Below are 18890 nucleotides of genomic sequence, written 5' to 3'. Positions count from 1 at the left end.
AAATACATCTGTTGTTAAACATTTTTTTTACTATGTAAATGTTTCAAACGTACCTTAACAACAAAGTCCAGACAGTCAGACATAATGACGTCAGTCCTGTCTGGCTCGCGCTAAGGGTGGGGGGGTGTTGGAGTCGCGCGGGTACGCGAGAGAGGAAGGAGGAAAAAAAACTCAACCATCATCAACTCGCTGGCGGAGCGGGGTCACGAACTATGACCTTTAACAGAAGAAAACCAAAACAAATATTTTATAAAATAGCAGAGCGCACTAAATCTGTGACCGCCAGTTCCCGGAGGTAAGTCTGAGTCCTGGACTGAAAACAGTAGAAAGCTGTGAGACATACAGGACCATAAAAGAGCGTAGCTAATTTCCCAACTAGCTAGCAAGCTAGCCGATGCGGAGCTCCCTTCCTGGCCGTCTCCGGCAGCTCGGAGTGCGGGCATGGACCGTGAAACATCGGTCTCAGTCCGTTTAGGCTGACATATTTTGGTGACAGCTAAATTAATTGTTAAATACGATGACACAGCTGTCGACTTGAACCAATCCCTGCGTGCTAGGATGACAGCCACAGTGGGGCACACAGCTGCAGTCGGCTCTCACTGCAGCCTACTTGCGTTCACTTGCAGTGAGCTAGCTGAGGGGGCTAACGCTGGAAAGCTGTAGCTGCAGCAGATGAACTCGACCCTTTTACCTTTGCCATCCCGGGGACGGGAGTGGATTGAAAGTACTACGATCATACATTTTATTCATCACAGCTGCCATTTTTTTTGTATTCGCCACCAGAATATCTGTTCGGTGTCTGAAAACAAAATTGCTCGAACATATTTATCATAAGGATTCGTCTTCGATGTTACTGGCTGATTGCCAGATTCTCCATTTTGTTATGTGTTGTGATACGTTTGAGAAAAGAGGTAATGATGGACGTACTGTTAGACCAATCAGTAAACAATATGAAGCTACATAAGATTCCTGTATGGTTAGTGCAGCCACATAAATCATTTCCCCCCAAAGGCTGTCAGATTGTATTCTTATAAACAGTACAAGACCATATAAACAGAGAAGGACGGAAATCTTTCAAATGCCAGTAGATTAGAAAGAATTAAACTAATGAAAGGTGGATTTAGACACTTCCCCCAAGAATAAAGATGCTGCAAGGTGGTGATCACAGCTTTAAAAAAATCATTCTAATTTCTAGATCTTCTAGTGCAGCTTGACTTTTTCTTTCTTTCTTTCTTTTTTAACATACTAGCAGTTATGTTACACTGACAGCGAATCTAGGGTAGTTCAAAGTGGTGCAAACAGCCACAAAAAGCAAACGCCAGAAAAATGTCATCATAGCCCTCAGTCACTTTATGAACAGTGTGTGTTTCAACATTTTGTGAGATTCAATTCATCTTGTATTTACTGTTACCTTCTGGCAGAAGTTTAAAGGATTTAAAAATTAATTTGTGCTCTGTTCAGTTAATGCTCGGAATATTAGTCTGTAGTGTGGAGTCATTGGGTTAGCGCAACATTAACAATTAATGTTGATGTGATGCTAAATTGTGACTTGTTGTGCTTTGTATGTTTGTGGTGGTCACAATAGCTATGCTGGGAACTGGGACTTGGAGTCCAGAACAAATTTCCTCTTCAGTGACAATAAAATATAAAGTAAAGCAAATTAGAAGTTTTAAAAATATTAAAAGCAGTGGGAGTTAGTCTCGACACCTTCATATTTACTATGTTTTTTAAGTCTTGACAGGATTTCATATTTGTCCATTTGGAGGACAGGTGTACAAAGTAAGAAATGATTGGTGCCTCTGTCGATGTCAGTGTGGTATTAGTATCTCCAAAAAGTGTTTCACCCACTGAAATTACTCTGGCACTGGACTGATGCAACTCAAGATTCATAGGTAGAAATTATTACATTAACCAATATAGGTGCAGCAGTATAGGAGGATTGACCATATCTGTGATAACATATAATATCTAACACTAACGCAGTGATGGTTCCAAACCCTCTTCAGTTAGCTTCACTTTGAGTGTGATTTTGGTTTTCAAAGGAAACAAAATAGACATTTAACAAAGGTAAAGGTGAGTTTAGCTGATAGCTTAAATATTTTATCTGGAATATTACATAAATACTGCATTGTCTTAGCAAGTTGTGTTGTGGTCTATAATAACATGTCAGCTATATTACCAAATTAAGTGAAATCCTCCTGCTGTGGTGGCTTACTCTCTGTTTGAGAATATGCAGAAGTGCTAAAGTATGGCTCTAAAGTCAGCGTAAAGTCACATGTAGAGGAACACACCAAGCTGTCGATCTTTGAACCATTGTATTGGACAGTTGCTCAGGTCTTATTAAGGATGGGGGAAAAAATTTATAGAGTAGTATTGTGTTATTTTGCAATGCAATCTTATATCAATACAGGGACACTAAATATGAACATAGTATTAAATAAATTAAAATACACTGTTAATACTATGAGCTATAGGGCTCATCTCATGCACCACCATCCCAAGATAACATTACCTGAGCAAACATTTATTTGACTAAAATAACCTTGAAAAAGGTACTTCCTAGTTCAGAGCAAGCCAAAGGCTCAGTCACACAAGTAAAAATAGGACAAGAATATCCTTGCAACTACAAAAAAAAAATTAAAAATGTATATCCATATATAATTATTTCCACATTCTGCAACCGATTGCAACTTGTGACTAAATGGTTGTCCAGACGTTTAGGGTTATTGCACGTTTACAAGCACTTTTAATCGCACGTTGCTTGGATGTCTTGCCTGATCAGAGATAACCTTTCTGCAAACAGTAATAGTCTGGACTTGGGCTGACTGTAATCACTCTGAAAAAGATTCTTGAAGGTTTGCAAGTAATTGCTGTCTAATTTTAAATGCAAACAGAATGCCAGCATGTTGCCATCAGTCTGAATGGGTCTGTCATTGTGCACAACTCATAGGGACTTGACTCATCTGGCTGCCAGCTGATTGTATTCTGGTTATTTATGTAGGCTGCAGGCTCCATGTAATGGCAACATTTATGCAGGTTTTAGGGACAGTGTTGGTATGCTTGACAATCTCATTTTGAAGCAAAAAAATAACTGAAGTGAGATAACTTTATCTTATTGGATAAAACAAATACAGACAAAGTTTACCATGAGGACATAATTTGCAATTTTAAAAATGTCACAATATACATTGTTGCAATATTCTCCATATGTTAAAAATCGCAATAAATTCTTCTTGTGATTGAAGTGAAATGTTTTGTTGAAGTTACCTAAAAAATAAGAATATTACTTTTAATAACTGTGTGATGATACGGCAGTCTATAGCTTAATATATAGGTAACAGGGCAGTAAACAGAAACTGTTTTGTCAATTTTATTTTAGTTTGAAGACTGATTGCATTTGTTATTATATAGTATAAAAAGAGAGAAGCTTGTTTTTTGTTTAATTTTTAATGATTTTAAAAGTTGGGTTGCAAAGGCATTGCTGCAGCACAGATTTAGTATTTCAAAGTGGCGTAATATTTTAATGTTTATACCACCCATTCATAAGAACACATGAGTGAGACACTGGTGTGCTTCAGTAGCCAAATCGCACCATACAAAATCATCCAATGTCTTGCTGCATCTTCTGTGACCATTATGCGAGTCAGTAATGTCAGCCTGCTCTTCTGGGGTAGTTGGTATTTTTATTAGTTATTTAATTCTTTTCTTTGACATCCTTCCAAACAGACCTCACTAATGACTTTACTTCATCATGACGTCCAACCTGAATCTGCTTTCCCAGCAGAAAGTGGATTCTGAGCATGACGCAGAGGTGAGTGGTCTGAAGTTGTTGCTTCATCCAACCAATATGAATTTTTTTTCCTTTTTTGATGGTTTTACTCACTTTGGTCGTGTGGTTACCTTTAAGATATAATTCACCATTTGCTGTCTTCTTTCACTTACAATAAAAGTGTATAACATTTTGTAGCAAAACATTTCAACGCTGCATATTCAAATGAAATGTATTTGTGTTGCAGACTTATTAATTAAGATTATTTTTATACATTTAACCAATTAGGTGTCATCCTCTCCATCAGACTCAGTGATGAGTGAGTCTCCGCAGCGCTTTCAGGTCATCTCGACTGAGCCCTCTACACCACAGCGAATTCAGGTAACATCTTAAACTTGAATGTGTTACAACCTGTTGACATTGTCCCCTTTCGCAGGGGCGCTGAACATGTTGGTGTTAAAATATTTTTCTTGGATCTTCCACACTTTCCCTGTTGTTCTGTCTTCCTCTTTCATCTCTTATCCCCCCAGATTGTAACCGACCAGCAGACCGGTCAGAAGATCCAGATAGTGACAGCAATGAACCCATCCAGTGCCCCCAAGCAACAGTTCATTCTGACTACAGCTGACAGCTCAGGGGCAGGAAAGGTCATCCTGGCCTCACCAGACAGTCACAACGCCAAACAGCTCATCTTCACTGCTGCAGACAGCCTCATGCCAGGAAGAATACAGGTACATTTCCCTCTTAATACTGTCACATAGGGCATATGTGACAACACTACTGCCAATAACTTGTTCTTATTTGAATGCTTTTTTTCTAGATTGTTACAGATCCAGTGTCAATGGAACGGTTGTTAGGACAGTCAGGAGATTTGAGCCGACCACAGCCGGTGGAGTACTGTGTGGTGTGCGGAGACAAGGCTTCAGGTACTTCAGCCACTTAACATGAGTATACTTCGGATCTTTTCCATATACTTTGGTATCCAGCTGTGTGTTCAGCTTCATATTGTCAGTAGACTCAACCACGGGTACAAAATAAGAACTTTTTTGTCTGTGTACAGGACGTCACTATGGTGCCGTCAGTTGCGAAGGATGTAAGGGCTTTTTTAAGCGGAGTGTGAGGAAGAATCTGACTTACAGCTGCCGCAGTAAGCAGGACTGCGTCATCAACAAACACCACCGCAATCGCTGCCAATTCTGTCGGTTGAGAAAATGCCTTAAGATGGGGATGAAGACTGAGTGTGAGTGTGCATCCAATTCCAGGACACAGTGCAAAAAATACACCCAGAAACAAGTCAAGTATTGTCCCTGAGAAGGTAGTTTCAGTTTCCTTGAGAAATAAGTGAGATATGGCCCGAAAAAGTCTTCTATCTTTTTCCTGACCTGACATGTATAAAATACAGACTGGTGTGACACTGGATACTGCTGCAGGAGGTTGTTTAGGAAACATTGTCCCTACAGCTACTCAACAAGGGTTATTTATAGTAAAAATATAGGTTCAGCTCTTTCTTTATCATCAATTTGTCAGGAAGTCCAACTGAGAACTATTCTGATCAGTTAAACCAGAAGTACCTCATATCTGCAGTATTCTGAGAGACACTAAATATCATTAGCATTGTTCTCAGTGCATGATTGTAGAAACGCACAATGTTCTTTGCTTTTACTTGTAGGCATGAGGAAAATATTAACACATTCTGACTCCTGTAAATATTCAGCTGTCCAGAGTGAGAGGAAACCCATCGACATTGTGCCCAGAGAGAGGCATGCCAACTGCGCGGCCTCCACCCAAAAGATCTACATTCGTAAGGACCTAAACAGTCCACTCATCGCCACACCTACGTTTATCTCCGATACAGAGACAGATGGATCCAGGTCAGACCTGCAGACAAACATTGGGTCTGAGCTGTTAAATTTGCACCATCTTTAAGTTTCCAACGATTTTGTAAAGTTGTTTTGATGGTTCTTTGTACCACATGTAGGTCCAGCTTGCTGGACCAGGGGATGCTGGTTAACATCCAGCAGCCAGTGATCCAGAGTGATGGAACTTTGGTGCTGGCAACTGATTCAAAGGTACATCTAATCATTAAAGAGACTGTGTAACAGTAAACAAAACATCTGCCTTTTGTAAGTCGTGTAAAGAGGTTGGAGCATAAAATCTGTGCTAGGCTGTAATGTATGTACAGTGGGTGCTGGTTATGTTGCCTATATGATGGGATATAATCTGCATTGAGTCACTTGTCTTTAGATGGATTGTGGGCAGGGAGACTTGGGGACGCTAGCCAACGTTGTGACATCACTGGCCAACCTAAGTGACTCACTAAAAGAAAACCTAAACAATGGTGATACCTCAGACAGCCAACATGAAGAGCAGTCTGCAAGCGAGATAACACGGTCAGTCAGCAACACCCAGAGAGGAGTCTTGCCTTTGCTTGTTCAGATTTGGGTTCAGGTGGCTTATCGTTAGTGTTCTCTTCAAATTTACTTTGTTTGTCTCTGCAGAAGTAAACCAGTTCTCTATTTGCATTTGTTTTAATACCGCATTGGTAATTTTGTGAGTTATGCGTTGTGGGTTCTAATATCTGCATTATTTTTTAACACTGATAAAACCTGTGTTGTAGACTGTAGATAATATCTCATTGATGACTTTGCATTGTTTTTGTTCTTATTTGAATGAACATAGTAACTGGATCAAAGGAGCTTGCAAAGAAAAGCGTCGGGACTTCTTTAAGTTGCTTGAAGACGTTTCACCTCTCATCCGAGAATCTTCTTCAGTTCTAAGGTCAAATGGTGGAGAGTCCCAGATTTAAACCCAGTGGGAGTATCCCCCCAAGAGGGACCTTAGAACCTTAGAACTGAAGAAGCTTCTCGGATGAGAGGTGAAATGTCTTCAAGCAACTTAAAGAAGTCCAGACGCTTTTCTTTGCAAGCTCCTTTGACTACGATGACCTGGATGACTGAGAACCTTCACAGACATAGTAACTGGATAATTGTGTGTATAAGAAAACAGTGTTAAAAACAGCATTTAGGTAATAAAAGTGGTGCTAAGGAGTTAACGCATGTATGTGTGCAATAAGAACACATTTATACTTTTGTGACTTATATGTTTCTTGTTAATGAAATTAATGAAAGGTCATTTTATGTGTGCTTGTGTGTTGCACACAGTGCCTTTGACACCCTGGCCAAAGTCTTCAACCCACCTGAAGTTGGGGTCGAAGACAATCTGGCTGATAAGTCACAATGTGTCAGTGGAACAACGATCCAGCTGATTGGTCGAGACCAGGAGACCCCTATTATAGAGGTGGAAGGACCACTGCTCACAGACAGCCATGTCAGCTTTAAGGTGAATAGAGTTCACATGTAATGGGAAGAACAATATGCACAATTTTTGGAGATGATTGACTGCTGAGGGATACCGATTGGCATCCACAGAAGGGTGGGTGGTACTCAGAGGTTATTCACCAGAATACAAGACCATTCATCTGTCTATGCAGTTTTAAATTACCAAAGTATGGATGCGTGGTCAATAATAAACAGCAAAACCCTGTTAAGTGGTTTGTTATCACCTGCAGTTGAAACACTTATTTTAAGTTTCTTTTTAGTTGGTGTTTATTTGATTTTTGTCCTTGCAAAGATACTGGCAGGAAACACGAGGAACAGTGAAAAATATGACATGTAACAAGCAGATCCCCTGCTGGACATTTTGTGCAATGTGCATTAACTTGAGCGACTCATTTAACACTTGCTTTGTGTTTCCTTTGTGTTACCATTCTCCTGTCAGCAGTAAGGTTTTTGTACTTGATGTCCTTTTCAGCTGTGTTGTGTTTGTATCTTTCCTCTAGCTGACCATGCCCAGCCCCATGCCCGAGTATCTGAATGTACACTACATCTGTGAATCTGCATCTAGACTTCTCTTCCTCTCCATGCACTGGGCACGCTCAATCCCAGCCTTCTCAGCTCTCGGGTGAGAGAGTTTTCACACAAGCTGTTGTCTTTGCAAACACTACCAGATGATTGTTAATCAATATTTTCCCTCTCTTCTCAGTCAGGAGGCAAACACAAGTTTGGTGCGAGCCTGTTGGAACGAGCTGTTCACTCTGGGTCTTGCTCAGTGCGCTCATGTGATGAACCTGTCGACCATCCTTGCCGCCATCATCAACCACCTTCAAAGCAGCATCCAGGATGGTATGGACCACAGACCTCGCCATCTTTCACAGTAGGACACACACGCATATAAACAGGAGTAAAGAAATGTGATTTTTCTTTTTTTTTCCTTTCTTTTTTGTTATTAACAAACATAGGCCTTAAGCATAGAAGACAACTTTATTACTTACATGTGATGAAATCAGAACAGGCTCATATTGTTGCTGTTTTTATTTAGATTGTAACAAAACTTTGAAATGTAATTGCATAAATAAAAATCCCCCCTGCATTTTGGCTTAATGAAGCCAACTACATTGCAAACAAGTGACGACACTTGCCACTAACACTGACTAAGAATTGCGTCGTTTTTCAGTGACGACATGCTTTTTGTTGTTTCTCTAAGTAACTTTTCTCGGACCATTAAGATGGAAAAGAATTAAAGAAAATAAGAGACTTAAACCATGAATATTTATACAAAATGGAAACTTTCTTCTGTCTCAGACAAACTGTCAGGGGAAAGGGTGAAACAGGTGATGGAGCATATCTGGAAGTTCCAGGAGTTCTGTAACAGCATGACAAGGCTGGAGACCGACAGCTATGAATACGCCTACCTGAAGGCTATAGTGTTGTTCAGCCCAGGTGAGTCTGATTTTCTGTGTCAGAAATAATAATGGACAGTCTAGCTGTTATCAGTCAAATTATTTTGGAGAACAACTGTTGTGTGTTTGACTCATCAGATCACCCAGGTGTGGACAGCAGTGGGCAGATTGAGAAGTTCCAGGAGAAAGCTCTGATGGAGCTACAGGACTATGTGCAGAAAACATATCCAGATGACACCTACAGGTACATTCATACCTCCTGTCCTACTCTCATCCACATTCAAAGCAAAGTGACAAAAAATGTTATACAAAGTGATACCCTAACTTAATACCCAGCACTAAGATGGAAAAATAACTGATACTATGCCACTCTTATTTTATTGCCGTAAGTTAATTGTGAGTTTGGTTGAGTCTTTTTTGGTTTTTACAACTTCTCTCCAGCATATACCTGTTTCATTCTGTGGGACACGTCACTGTCTGCCAGGCTTTAAGCTTTTATTTTCACTGTGGCTTTCTGAGGCTGTGAATTCACCAACCTGTTATCTGCACTATTCTCGAGTAGGCACAGTAAAACATCTCAGACTCTGCAGAAGGGAGCTGTATTAAGACTGATAAACATCCAAGCTGACTGCATCTGACGTTTACATTCTTTTCTCTGCAGAGTAAAAACAGGTCATGTCTATAGGGTGCAGGTCTGCAGTGCATGTCTGAAAAAAGCTTTTGGCTGATGTTGTCTGCTGTTCAGTTGTCATTTAATCTGACTGTTAACGTTTTATTTGATGTCCAGTGCTGGTAAATTTTTGTATCCCAAATTTGTATCCTAGTTACAACCATCAGCCACCAGATGGAGCATCATTGTACAAAAATGCCATATCAAAAGGATGAGATTGTGGATACAAGCAGCAGAAATGAGCTTTCTTTGAAAGGTGGCTGACCTCTCCTTAAAGAAAGGGTTGTTCTCAGCTAGCTGAGTTGCTTCTTGGATGAGGTGTTATGAGGATGTTCTAACAGGAGGACAGGAATATTCTCTTGGCATTACCCAGAAAGAGCTGGAGGAGGTAGCTGGGGAGAGAGTCTGGACTTCACTGCCTCTCTTTCCCCAAGATTTTTATGATAGCTGTGTGAAGCACCACACCTTTAGACAGTGTTTACTATAATAATCAGAGTTTGAATCTAAATAAGTCGTACCCAGGCTGTATGATGCAGTGAATTTTGAGCGACAAGCCAATGGTTTGATTAGCAGCATATCATGGTGAGCAGAGGAATATGTGTTGTTGGTTTCATCCAGCTGTACAGGATACAAGTGCCTATATCGTGAATTGGTATGTGAGGAATGCTCTTACCATCTTATTGCAGATAACAAAGTGAAAACAGCGATAGTAGTTGTGTTGGGGTGGGGTGGGCAAAAGAGGACCATCGGTGTACCACTACCCACCCTTCATAATGCACAATGTGGATTCCAAAGACAAAAAAGTCTGTAACACCCAGGGAGAAACGAGCACACACCCCAGGAGTGTATTTGTCATTTCTGGCTTGAAGAGATGTTTTTTAATTTGTTCTTTAATGATCATTATTAATGAACATGCAAGTGGATATGAGCAGAACAGCTAAAACAGTATTAAGTTAATACATGCTGGGTCTTTACTGTTTTTACCTCAGAGCTGTACTTCTCTACTCTTCACTGTGCCTTTGCCACACACAGTGGAGTCTTTTACCAACAAATGAGGTTTGCTGGAAGGTGTTGGTTTGGTTCACCAGGCTGAGCCACTCCACACACACACACACACACACACACACACACACACACACACACACACACACACACACACACACACACACACACACACACCTTAATTTGAAAGTGTGTAGACGTCCAGACATGCACTTTCAATTATATATGTAAATGCAACATTATATTATAGCAAGGCAGATTCATTGTATCATGACTCTTATAATAATGATCACATTGATTTAATGCATCACTGGGGAAATAATCTAAAAATTGGCCTTGATTGGTTCACTTTGACCAAGGTCGATCGCTGACGTCATCGTCCATTGGCACAAACCTGAACTCCTGTGTCCTTTTCTTTTCTGTGGATGTCTGGCAGAGGGCCTTCATTCCATTTCAGGTAAAACCGTGTTTGCATGCAGTGATGTGTTGTGTAAATTACATCTTTATTCCATTCCTCAGGCTGACACGTATTCTGACTCGTCTGCCTGCACTGCGCCTCATGAACTCAAGCATCACAGAGGAGCTCTTCTTCACCGGCTTAATAGGAAATGTTTCTATTGACAGCATAATTCCTTACATCCTCAAGATGGAGACGGCTGAGTATAACAGCCAGGACTCTGACTCTACAGAATGACACGCCATCACTCCAAGCACCCTAACTCTCAGAGTTTGAAGTATTTAGTGAGTCTCCTCTTCAGGTACACACTTTCTCTTGTAAGGATTGTATTTTTGAACTGCAGTACTAAATCCTGCAGCAAGCCCTTGCTTTCAATGATGCATAGTGCAAAGTCATTCAGGTAGATTGAGATGGAATGGCACTGGACAGCCTGGATGGCTGAGGATGTTTCCTGAAGCTGATGCAGTCAGTCCTGTTGAACTAAATAACAGAATCTTCAGCATCTACAGCTATGCTCTTTAATGTCTTTATAGCACTTGACCTAACCCTTTCAAATTGCGTTACATTTGTCTAGGTTTGCATAACTTACAGAAAGTCCAGAATCTAAAAGTAACATTAAAAGAAATCCTGCATGTGAAAAAGATCTTTAAAAACCTCTTTAGAGTGGAGGACATCTGATTACTTTAAAGCTGGGAAGTTTTTTTGAACATCAGCGCAGTAAAATTGGCATGTTTCTGATACAGGCCATTAAAAAGAATTGAGTTTTCAATATGTATGGAAAAGAGCTTTTCTTGTTAATTTTGACACAACTGAAATTAAAATGTTGTTCAATTAGTTAAATCTGAATTATAGTTAGAGAAACTCAGTCAGGTATATAAAGGTACAAACTCTCAGTTATGTTCTCCATTAGTAAGTATTCATAGCATGTCATAGTATTGATCAAGCTCATAGCGCATAATCAGCTCAGTGCATCACCTCTCTTTTAGTTTTGCTTTTACAATAACAAAAGTTTCATAAGTCAAGTTAGCCATTTAAATTGAGGAGCGTATGTTGTTTCTTATACTGAACGATAGGGCTGCCACGATTAGTCGACTAGTCACGATTACGTCGACTATCAAAATCGTCGACGACTGATTTAATAGTCGACGTCGTTTGAAGCTTTGTAAGATCGCAGGAATAAGTAGTAGGATTTAAGAGTGTAATAACGGACTGAAACAGAAGATGGCGGCACTGCTTGTACAAGGATGCCAGCTGCTGTTAAACCCTGAAGAAGAAGAAGCTGCGTCCCAGAGTTCATAGCGTGGCCCAGCTCAGTTTTCAACAATGGCGGCAGCTAGTTAGTTTTAGTATTACTCTTATTATTCTTTCTGGGTCACAAAATAAACGTTTAAGATATTCTCAGGCGAGAATGTAGCTGTGTAAACTTCAAATATCTGCTCAGTTTATCAGGACACCACATATTTTCAAAAGCGCTCCGACGTTTTCGGAGACGTCTCTTACCCACCAGCTCAATAGCTAACGGGTTCAAGGCTCACTAGAGCCCGTGAGAACACCGGACTCCCGGCAAATCGTTTTCAAACCCACCGCCGTCTTTCGCTACTCAGGTTAAACATGATATATGAGTCACTTAGATAACTTAAAAATGTTATTGTTTGGCTTTTTTTTAGTATTTTACTTGTTCCTGAATGAATCGGTTTGGCTGAGATTAAAGTTACAGTTTTTACACAGCTGAATAAACCTCAAGCAGACAACTGATTATCAGAAGTGTGAGATGATCGAGAATATACTCCAGTGTCCTGTTATATTTTAGTATCAAGGAGCAGACGGCTGAGTTTATTAAACTTCACCGAAACAATCTGCAAATTTCATTAAAATTTAATAAATTTTAATCTTGCCTTTATTTTTAGCTAGCACATACCTTAAACACTTAAGCTAATGATAGTTATATTAAGAGCAGATGCATGCTGGTGCAATAAGCTGTATGTTTTATGTCCAATGAATGCATGATCTGATTAGCTGACTAATCGCAAAAATAATCGGTGACTAGTCGACTATCAAAATAATCGTTTGTGGCAGCCCTACTGAACGACATCTCAGAGGTTTTTTATGTGCTTGTGTTTCTATGTGGTACAATTATTTTTAGGTTATTATGAGTATGTTCCTCATATAATCCGTGCAATCACCTCATCAATTTTCCCTTTTATGACAATCAATTACATATTGTTTCCTTCTGTCCTGTCAGTGTCATAACTATTCTTCTCTATCTTCATTTTTTACAGTATTTATCATCAGCTAAATATTTCTTTTAAGGAATTAGATTACCTTAAATGTTTGGGTTTAAAAATCCGACTTATGTGTAGCTATGCTACTGTTTTTTATTTTTGCATTTGTATTCTCGTGCACATCAATCAGCTTTTGTGGTGTTTCATTGCACTCATGCTGACTAAAACTTTGTGTTTTGTATGTTTTCCAAAAACTTTAACTTGTTGTAAACAAATTTGCTCGTTGCATACTAAGTGTACTTAAAGTACTTTTGGGCAGGTTTCCCTGATTTAAAAGAAAAAAATGGAGAAAAAAAAAAGATTTTCTAGGAATCCAATCCCGAGTGCATTGATGTCTTGGAGACTAAGTAGGAGATATGCATTGGCTTACCTTCTTATATTATGGTTCTGAATAGGCATCCACAGCACCATGAATGATAATGGGTGTATAAATAGGTCAGCTATGATTATGTCTCTGTGAAGTACATGTCAGATGTAATATTTGGGTTTAAAACCCATATGGACTGTTCGTAAAGGCACTGGTGAGAAAAGACCTTCGTACATGTAATTTCATTAAAATGAGTGCATGTTGTTTTGAAGCAGGGTTTTTTTAATCTTGTCGCTGTCTGCCCTAAAAAGGAGCATTGTTATAATTTTTCTAGAGCATTGCAATGCATGCAAAAGTTGCTTAAGCGCATTTTATTAAATGCTGTATGGAAAGTGTGGATTTAAATGTTGTGGCTTTAAAATATTTACCATGAGCAGCTCCCACATTACAGGATAATAGAGTTTTTCCAGAGTATCTTATGGTTAAGATTTTATACTGTGTAAAAGTACTGTTTTTTTCCTTATGTAAAATGTCTGTGTTCAAACATTGAGATTGAGAAAATCAGAAAATCATTCATGTTTTGCTCGAGTTGGTCACAGTCCTACCTTTCTACCTCACGCTGATAAAGATATAAAAGAAATGTGTTAATGACTGAGTCCCGCATCAGAATTCCAGTCTCTGAAGCTACGCATTTTAAACAAAATAAACAGTTATTCATGAAATAAAACACGACTGAAGTTATTTGTGATGAAGATGGATGATAGAACTGGAAAAGCTGAAGTCTGTATGAACATATCAGGTTTTTTTTCTGTTCCGTTGAATAGAAGTTAGGCTTTAGTAACAATACAGGCAGGAACCATAGCATTCTCCTTATTACTTTGATCACTTTTAAATACAGATGTTTCCCCATAAAAATAAAGCCATCAAATAACGAGTGAAAAAAGCATTAATAATGCAGAAACCTGCTTAATGGGTCTGCTTGAATATTTTATTCTACAGTTTACTGAACAACAGCAAACTAAACCCCAAAAAGACACAAAAAACAGAAATTCTGTTTCCAAAAAAAGAGAAAAGCTTTAAAGTATTTATCTGAATTGAAGATGATCTTTTATCTTTTATTATCTTTTAAACTATATATTTCTCCCGTGTGTATTTACTCTTAGTTTTTAACAACTGTACAGAGACACCTTTTTCATAGCTTCAATGATTATTGCAAAACTTTACACACAAAATATTTAAGCTGCATTCACAGAACCACGCAGTGTTGTCAAATCAACACACAATCAGGCGAAATTACTCCACTAAGCTCGTATTGCTGACTGCTTCAAAGGAAAAAAAAATTAAAGACAAGTCTTTCCAAAGTCATTCTACAAAAGATGAAAAAATATGAAGTTAAAATAGAGATGAACTAATTTTCATGTTCAAGAAACCAGTTTGAGATGATCTGAGCGTTGCAACGTGGTGTGTTGCTGGAAGCAGCACTCAGGAGATGGATACACTGTTGACATACAGTAAAGTAATGGACATGGTCATCAACAACACTCAGGTAGGTTGTGGTGTATAAACACTGAGTTGGTACTTTAATGTGCTCAAAGTGTGACAAAAATATCCCCCACACCATTACACTAGAATTAACCTGAGCAGCTAATACAAGGCAGGATGGATGGTTTCATGCTGCTTATGCCATATTATAACTCTACCACCCAAATATCACAGCAGAAATTAAGATTTATAAAACCAGACAAGTTTTTTTTTCTAACCATCTATTGCCTAGTTTTTGAAGCTGTAGCCTCAGTTTCCTGTTCTTAGCTGACATTAACTGGCCCTTACGGGTTCCATACCATCATACCAGAAGCAATGAGTGTGAATAATTTAAAGTTATTGTGTTGACTTTTGTTGTAACTTCTGCTTCCAGTAGTTAGTCTTACAACAAATGAACTGTTGTGTAGACTGTGTTTTAAGGTTATAAGGCAAAATATAAGTTTTGGCAAAAAGAGTGATTGGTTTAAAAAGTTAATATTTTAGCAATTCGGGAAAATAATAATGTAGCTTAGGCGTTCTTGCAAAAAACTACAATTACCATCACTCTTTGGTCGCTTGGCTAGCGACCTTCCTACGTCATCAAAACGCGTCTCTGTTAGTGTGCTTTTTTTTGGCTACAGGCACGCGCAGTTTGCTGTTAAATGGTAATTTGTAAATATAAAAAAGGTTAAGATGCCTATGAAAGGAAGGTTTCCGATTAGGAGGACCCTGGAATATCTCCAGAAGGGCGACATCATCTTCAAAAACAGAGTGAAGATTATGACAGTGAATTATAACACACACGGCGAGCTCAGCGACGGAGCAAGGTCAGAGCATCGACTAGGAAATAGACGAGCAGAAATTTCAGCTTATTTTATACACTTAAAAAAAAGTCAACTCTTTTTGAGCCACGCTGTTGTTGAGATCTCACGTGTCTCATGTTTTATTAACCTGAGCCCATAAACACGTGGATCAGGGGAGAGGGGGTAAAATGCTGTGTGGATTACCTGGTCATCCTTTATAACTACTCTGACAGTATGCTCATATGCATCACTGTGAAAAGTACCGTGTTTTTTCAAGTCATGTTTATCCCTTTGAATTGTTGTGAATGTCAGAAAAATGGTGAAAGATACAAATCCTTTTTTACATTAAGGTTTTAAAATTCAATTCATTCAAAACAACAGTTGCCTCAAGGGCTGGTGTCATGTAGGTTTCAGATATCACCCTGGGTCAGCACACCTGAATCAAATGATTTGTTCATTACCAGGCCTCTGGAGAACTTCAAGACATGTTGAGGAGGTAATTAAGTCACTTAAATCAGCTGTGTTGGATCAAGGACACATCTAAAACCTGAAGTACACTGGCCCTTGAGGCCTGGAGTTAGACACCCCTGCTTTAGGACAACTCCATAATAACGAATTACGATAGTTGAGCTTAGAATGCATGAACTACTTTTTCAGCATTACTTTGAGAGAGGACGTTTTTAACTTTAGAGATATTGTTTAAATGCAAGACAGCAGTCTTACATATTTGTTTAATATGTGCACTGAAGGAAATATCCAGGTCGCAGAATAAATCCAAGATTCTTCAAAGTTTCCTAAAAGAAAACACAAGTTTTGGATAATTTTACTTTAATCTTTTATCACAATAGTTTTCAGTTGATTTTGCATTAATTCAACTTTGTGTTTAAGTTTACTTCTCAGAAGTTTACTATATACAGGTTTTCCAGAAACACTTAAAAAAACAAAAAAACAGCATGATTGCCTTTTTTTTTTAATGCAGAAAGCTATAACAACTGTAATGATCTAAATGAAGCTAAATTGTCTTCTCTCTGTGTTTTGCAGAAAGTTTGTGTTCTTCAATATTCCTCAGATTCAGTACAAAAACCCGTGGGTCCAAATTATGATGTTCAAAAACATGACGCCGTCATCCTTCCTGAAGTTCTACCTGGGTGTGTAGCTTTACGTGTTGTTGTGTAGTGTTGATACGAAATACTGGAGAAATTAAACTGGGCTTAGATTGATCTTCTTTTGTGTTTTTGTCCAGACGACGGGGAACAAGTAATGGTGGATGTGGAGGGGAAGGACCACAAACAGATTGCTCAACATGTTAAGAAGATTTTGGGCAAACCAGAGTAAGATATACAAGGATTTTTTAAAAGTGTGAATCGTCTTTTATGAAACAGAAACAAATAGTTTGAAAAAATACCTTCCATAACTTTTCTTAACTCAGTGGCAAACCACTGAGGAGGATTTCTAAGAAGTTATGAACCACGTTGCTTAGGTGATCTGTCTGAATTAACACTGTGATGTCTGCCTGTTAAAACTAAAGTCCAGAAGACGGACTACAAAATGAGCATCTTACTTCATCCTGTGTTCCTATCGTGTTGTTTCATACAGCTAATACAAGAACCAACAGTAAAAAAATATGATTACATACTAAAGTTGGAATTTTAAAGAAAAACATAAACCTGGATATAAACATGAATTCATAATGAATGATGGATGTGACGCTAATAGCACTTGGGTGCACCTTAAATGCACTTTGATCATGTAGACTTTCTTTTATATGTAAATTCTTTTTACCTCGATCAGAAGCAGATCTTATTACAGCAGCATAATGTTCATAATTCACCTGTGGGTTTAACATTACCTTTCATTAAAGGTTCAAAACATATCATCAGGTTACAACATGAAATAGAATCACTGTTCATTAGCATTTAATGGTGACCTGCCACTTCCTTCCGATCCAGTGTATCCTCTCCTAAAGGAGGTAATAAAGGAAGCACTTAAGCACTTTTCCTTTGTATTTAGAAAAGTCAACCAGATCTTATTATGGCTGCCATGCAGATAATTCCAGGTTATTTGCCTCAGTTAGTAACCTTTTTAAGATAAATAGGCTATTCGAGCACACCTCTGGATGTCTGCATACGCTCACATCAGAATATATTTAGGTTTGCTTACTTTTGAGCTATTTTATAGTGTTTCAGAATTAACTTTAATTATATACAATTGATATTTTTCCCTGTTGGCTCACAACAAATCAATACTCTGTAAAGAAAAATGTATTTATTTTTCCTTCCTAATGTCTATAAGAGGACAACCTCTCTGACTGCGAGGGATCTATGTTTGTACCTCCAAAATGAATCAGGCACATCTTGTGGTCTGTAATTATCCTTGGTGTGTGTAGATTTCTTTGAATGGATTAGACATTGTTCATAAAGGCACATACCTGCATATTTAGGGTCCCACAGTTCACACTGCATGTTAGGATTAAAAAAGAGTGAAAATGAGATCTGAATTCTGCAGAAATCTGTGATAAAACTGGTGAGTCAAAGAGTTGTCCACAGAGAGCCCACAGACCATCTGCGGAGTCCTGATGGTGGCAGTTCAGATGCTTCCCATCTAATCTGACAAAGATTGAAAGGATTTAACAAGAAAAATCAAGTAAACTGCCCAAATCCAGGTGTGCATAAGAAACCCCAAAGCTGTCACTGCTGCCAAAGGAACTTCTAAAGAGTAGAAAGGAGATTTCAGCAAGCTGGACTCCTCAATTTTTAGTTTTACCATTTACTACTGTGCAGTGTCAAATGTCCTCTGTGTAAAAACTCTTCTCCAGCGAAGACCAGGCGATCTGTTCATATATTTATTTTACTCAACTCTCTCCACAGAGAGGTGCTACAAGCTGAAGCTCTGGCTAAGATGCAAGCCTCCAACCCCGCCAACTTTGGGCCAAAGAAGTACTGTCTGAGGGAGTGCATCTGTGAAGTGGAGGGCCAGGTGCCATGTCCTGGCACCACTCCGCTGCCTAAAGAGATGACGGGCAAATACAAGGCCCAGATGGCAGCGTCACAGGAGTAGAGTCTGAGAAGGACAGTGGACTTTTGTAGATTTACAGAACAATATTACGGGATTATGTGGCTTCATTTGGTGTTTATATAACTATATGGAAGGACTGGCACTCAACTGTGAAGCAGGAGGAACCAATCATCTGTCACAGTGAGACCTGTTGAAGACTTCGCATGGATGTATATGGGCTGACTGATGTGAGCATTTAAATAAAACCCATTTTTCTCATGTAGCTTTACTAACCAGCCTATTTTGTTCACACTATGTAAGTATTCACCATCAATGCTCACATGAAA

General features: G+C 38.9%; 2 protein-coding genes across 4 annotated transcripts; both read left to right on the top strand.

Moving 5' to 3' along the window:
• The first annotated feature begins 124 nt into the window (after nt 1-124).
• nr2c2 (nuclear receptor subfamily 2, group C, member 2) lies at nt 125-13946 on the top strand. Of its 3 annotated transcripts, none has more exons than XM_085443656.1 (15): nt 125-295; nt 3727-3811; nt 4058-4150; nt 4300-4500; nt 4590-4695; nt 4830-5009; nt 5484-5640; nt 5748-5838; nt 6014-6159; nt 6931-7108; nt 7608-7729; nt 7811-7950; nt 8410-8547; nt 8646-8751; nt 10699-13946. In XM_085443656.1, exons 2-15 carry the CDS (start codon nt 3752-3754, stop codon nt 10871-10873), a joined length of 1893 nt encoding a protein of 630 aa, XP_085299782.1. In that variant the 5' UTR covers nt 125-295; nt 3727-3751; the 3' UTR covers nt 10874-13946. The 3 variants fall into 3 exon arrangements, with proteins under 3 accessions (XP_085299782.1, XP_085299781.1, XP_085299783.1); XM_085443655.1 differs by having other exon boundaries at nt 5439-5640; XM_085443657.1 differs by lacking the exons at nt 8646-8751; nt 10699-13946 and having other exon boundaries at nt 5439-5640; nt 7811-7981; nt 8410-8539.
• A 1402-nt stretch (nt 13947-15348) lies between these two features.
• mrps25 (mitochondrial ribosomal protein S25) lies at nt 15349-18826 on the top strand. The gene is made up of 4 exons (XM_085443622.1): nt 15349-15573; nt 16591-16697; nt 16793-16880; nt 18417-18826. Exons 1-4 carry the CDS (start codon nt 15440-15442, stop codon nt 18604-18606), a joined length of 519 nt encoding a protein of 172 aa, XP_085299748.1. The 5' UTR covers nt 15349-15439; the 3' UTR covers nt 18607-18826.
• Nucleotides 18827-18890: the final 64 nt, after the last annotated feature.

Source organism: Copadichromis virginalis, linkage group LG20 (genome assembly GCF_057382275.1).
Source record: "Copadichromis virginalis isolate Kocher_CV1m ecotype Utaka linkage group LG20, C_Virginalis_male_GT1.1, whole genome shotgun sequence".
Classification (NCBI taxonomy): Eukaryota; Metazoa; Chordata; class Actinopteri; order Cichliformes; family Cichlidae; genus Copadichromis; species Copadichromis virginalis.
The sequence above is the reverse complement of the archived record's forward strand: the minus strand, read 5'-3'. Positions and strand labels throughout refer to the sequence as shown.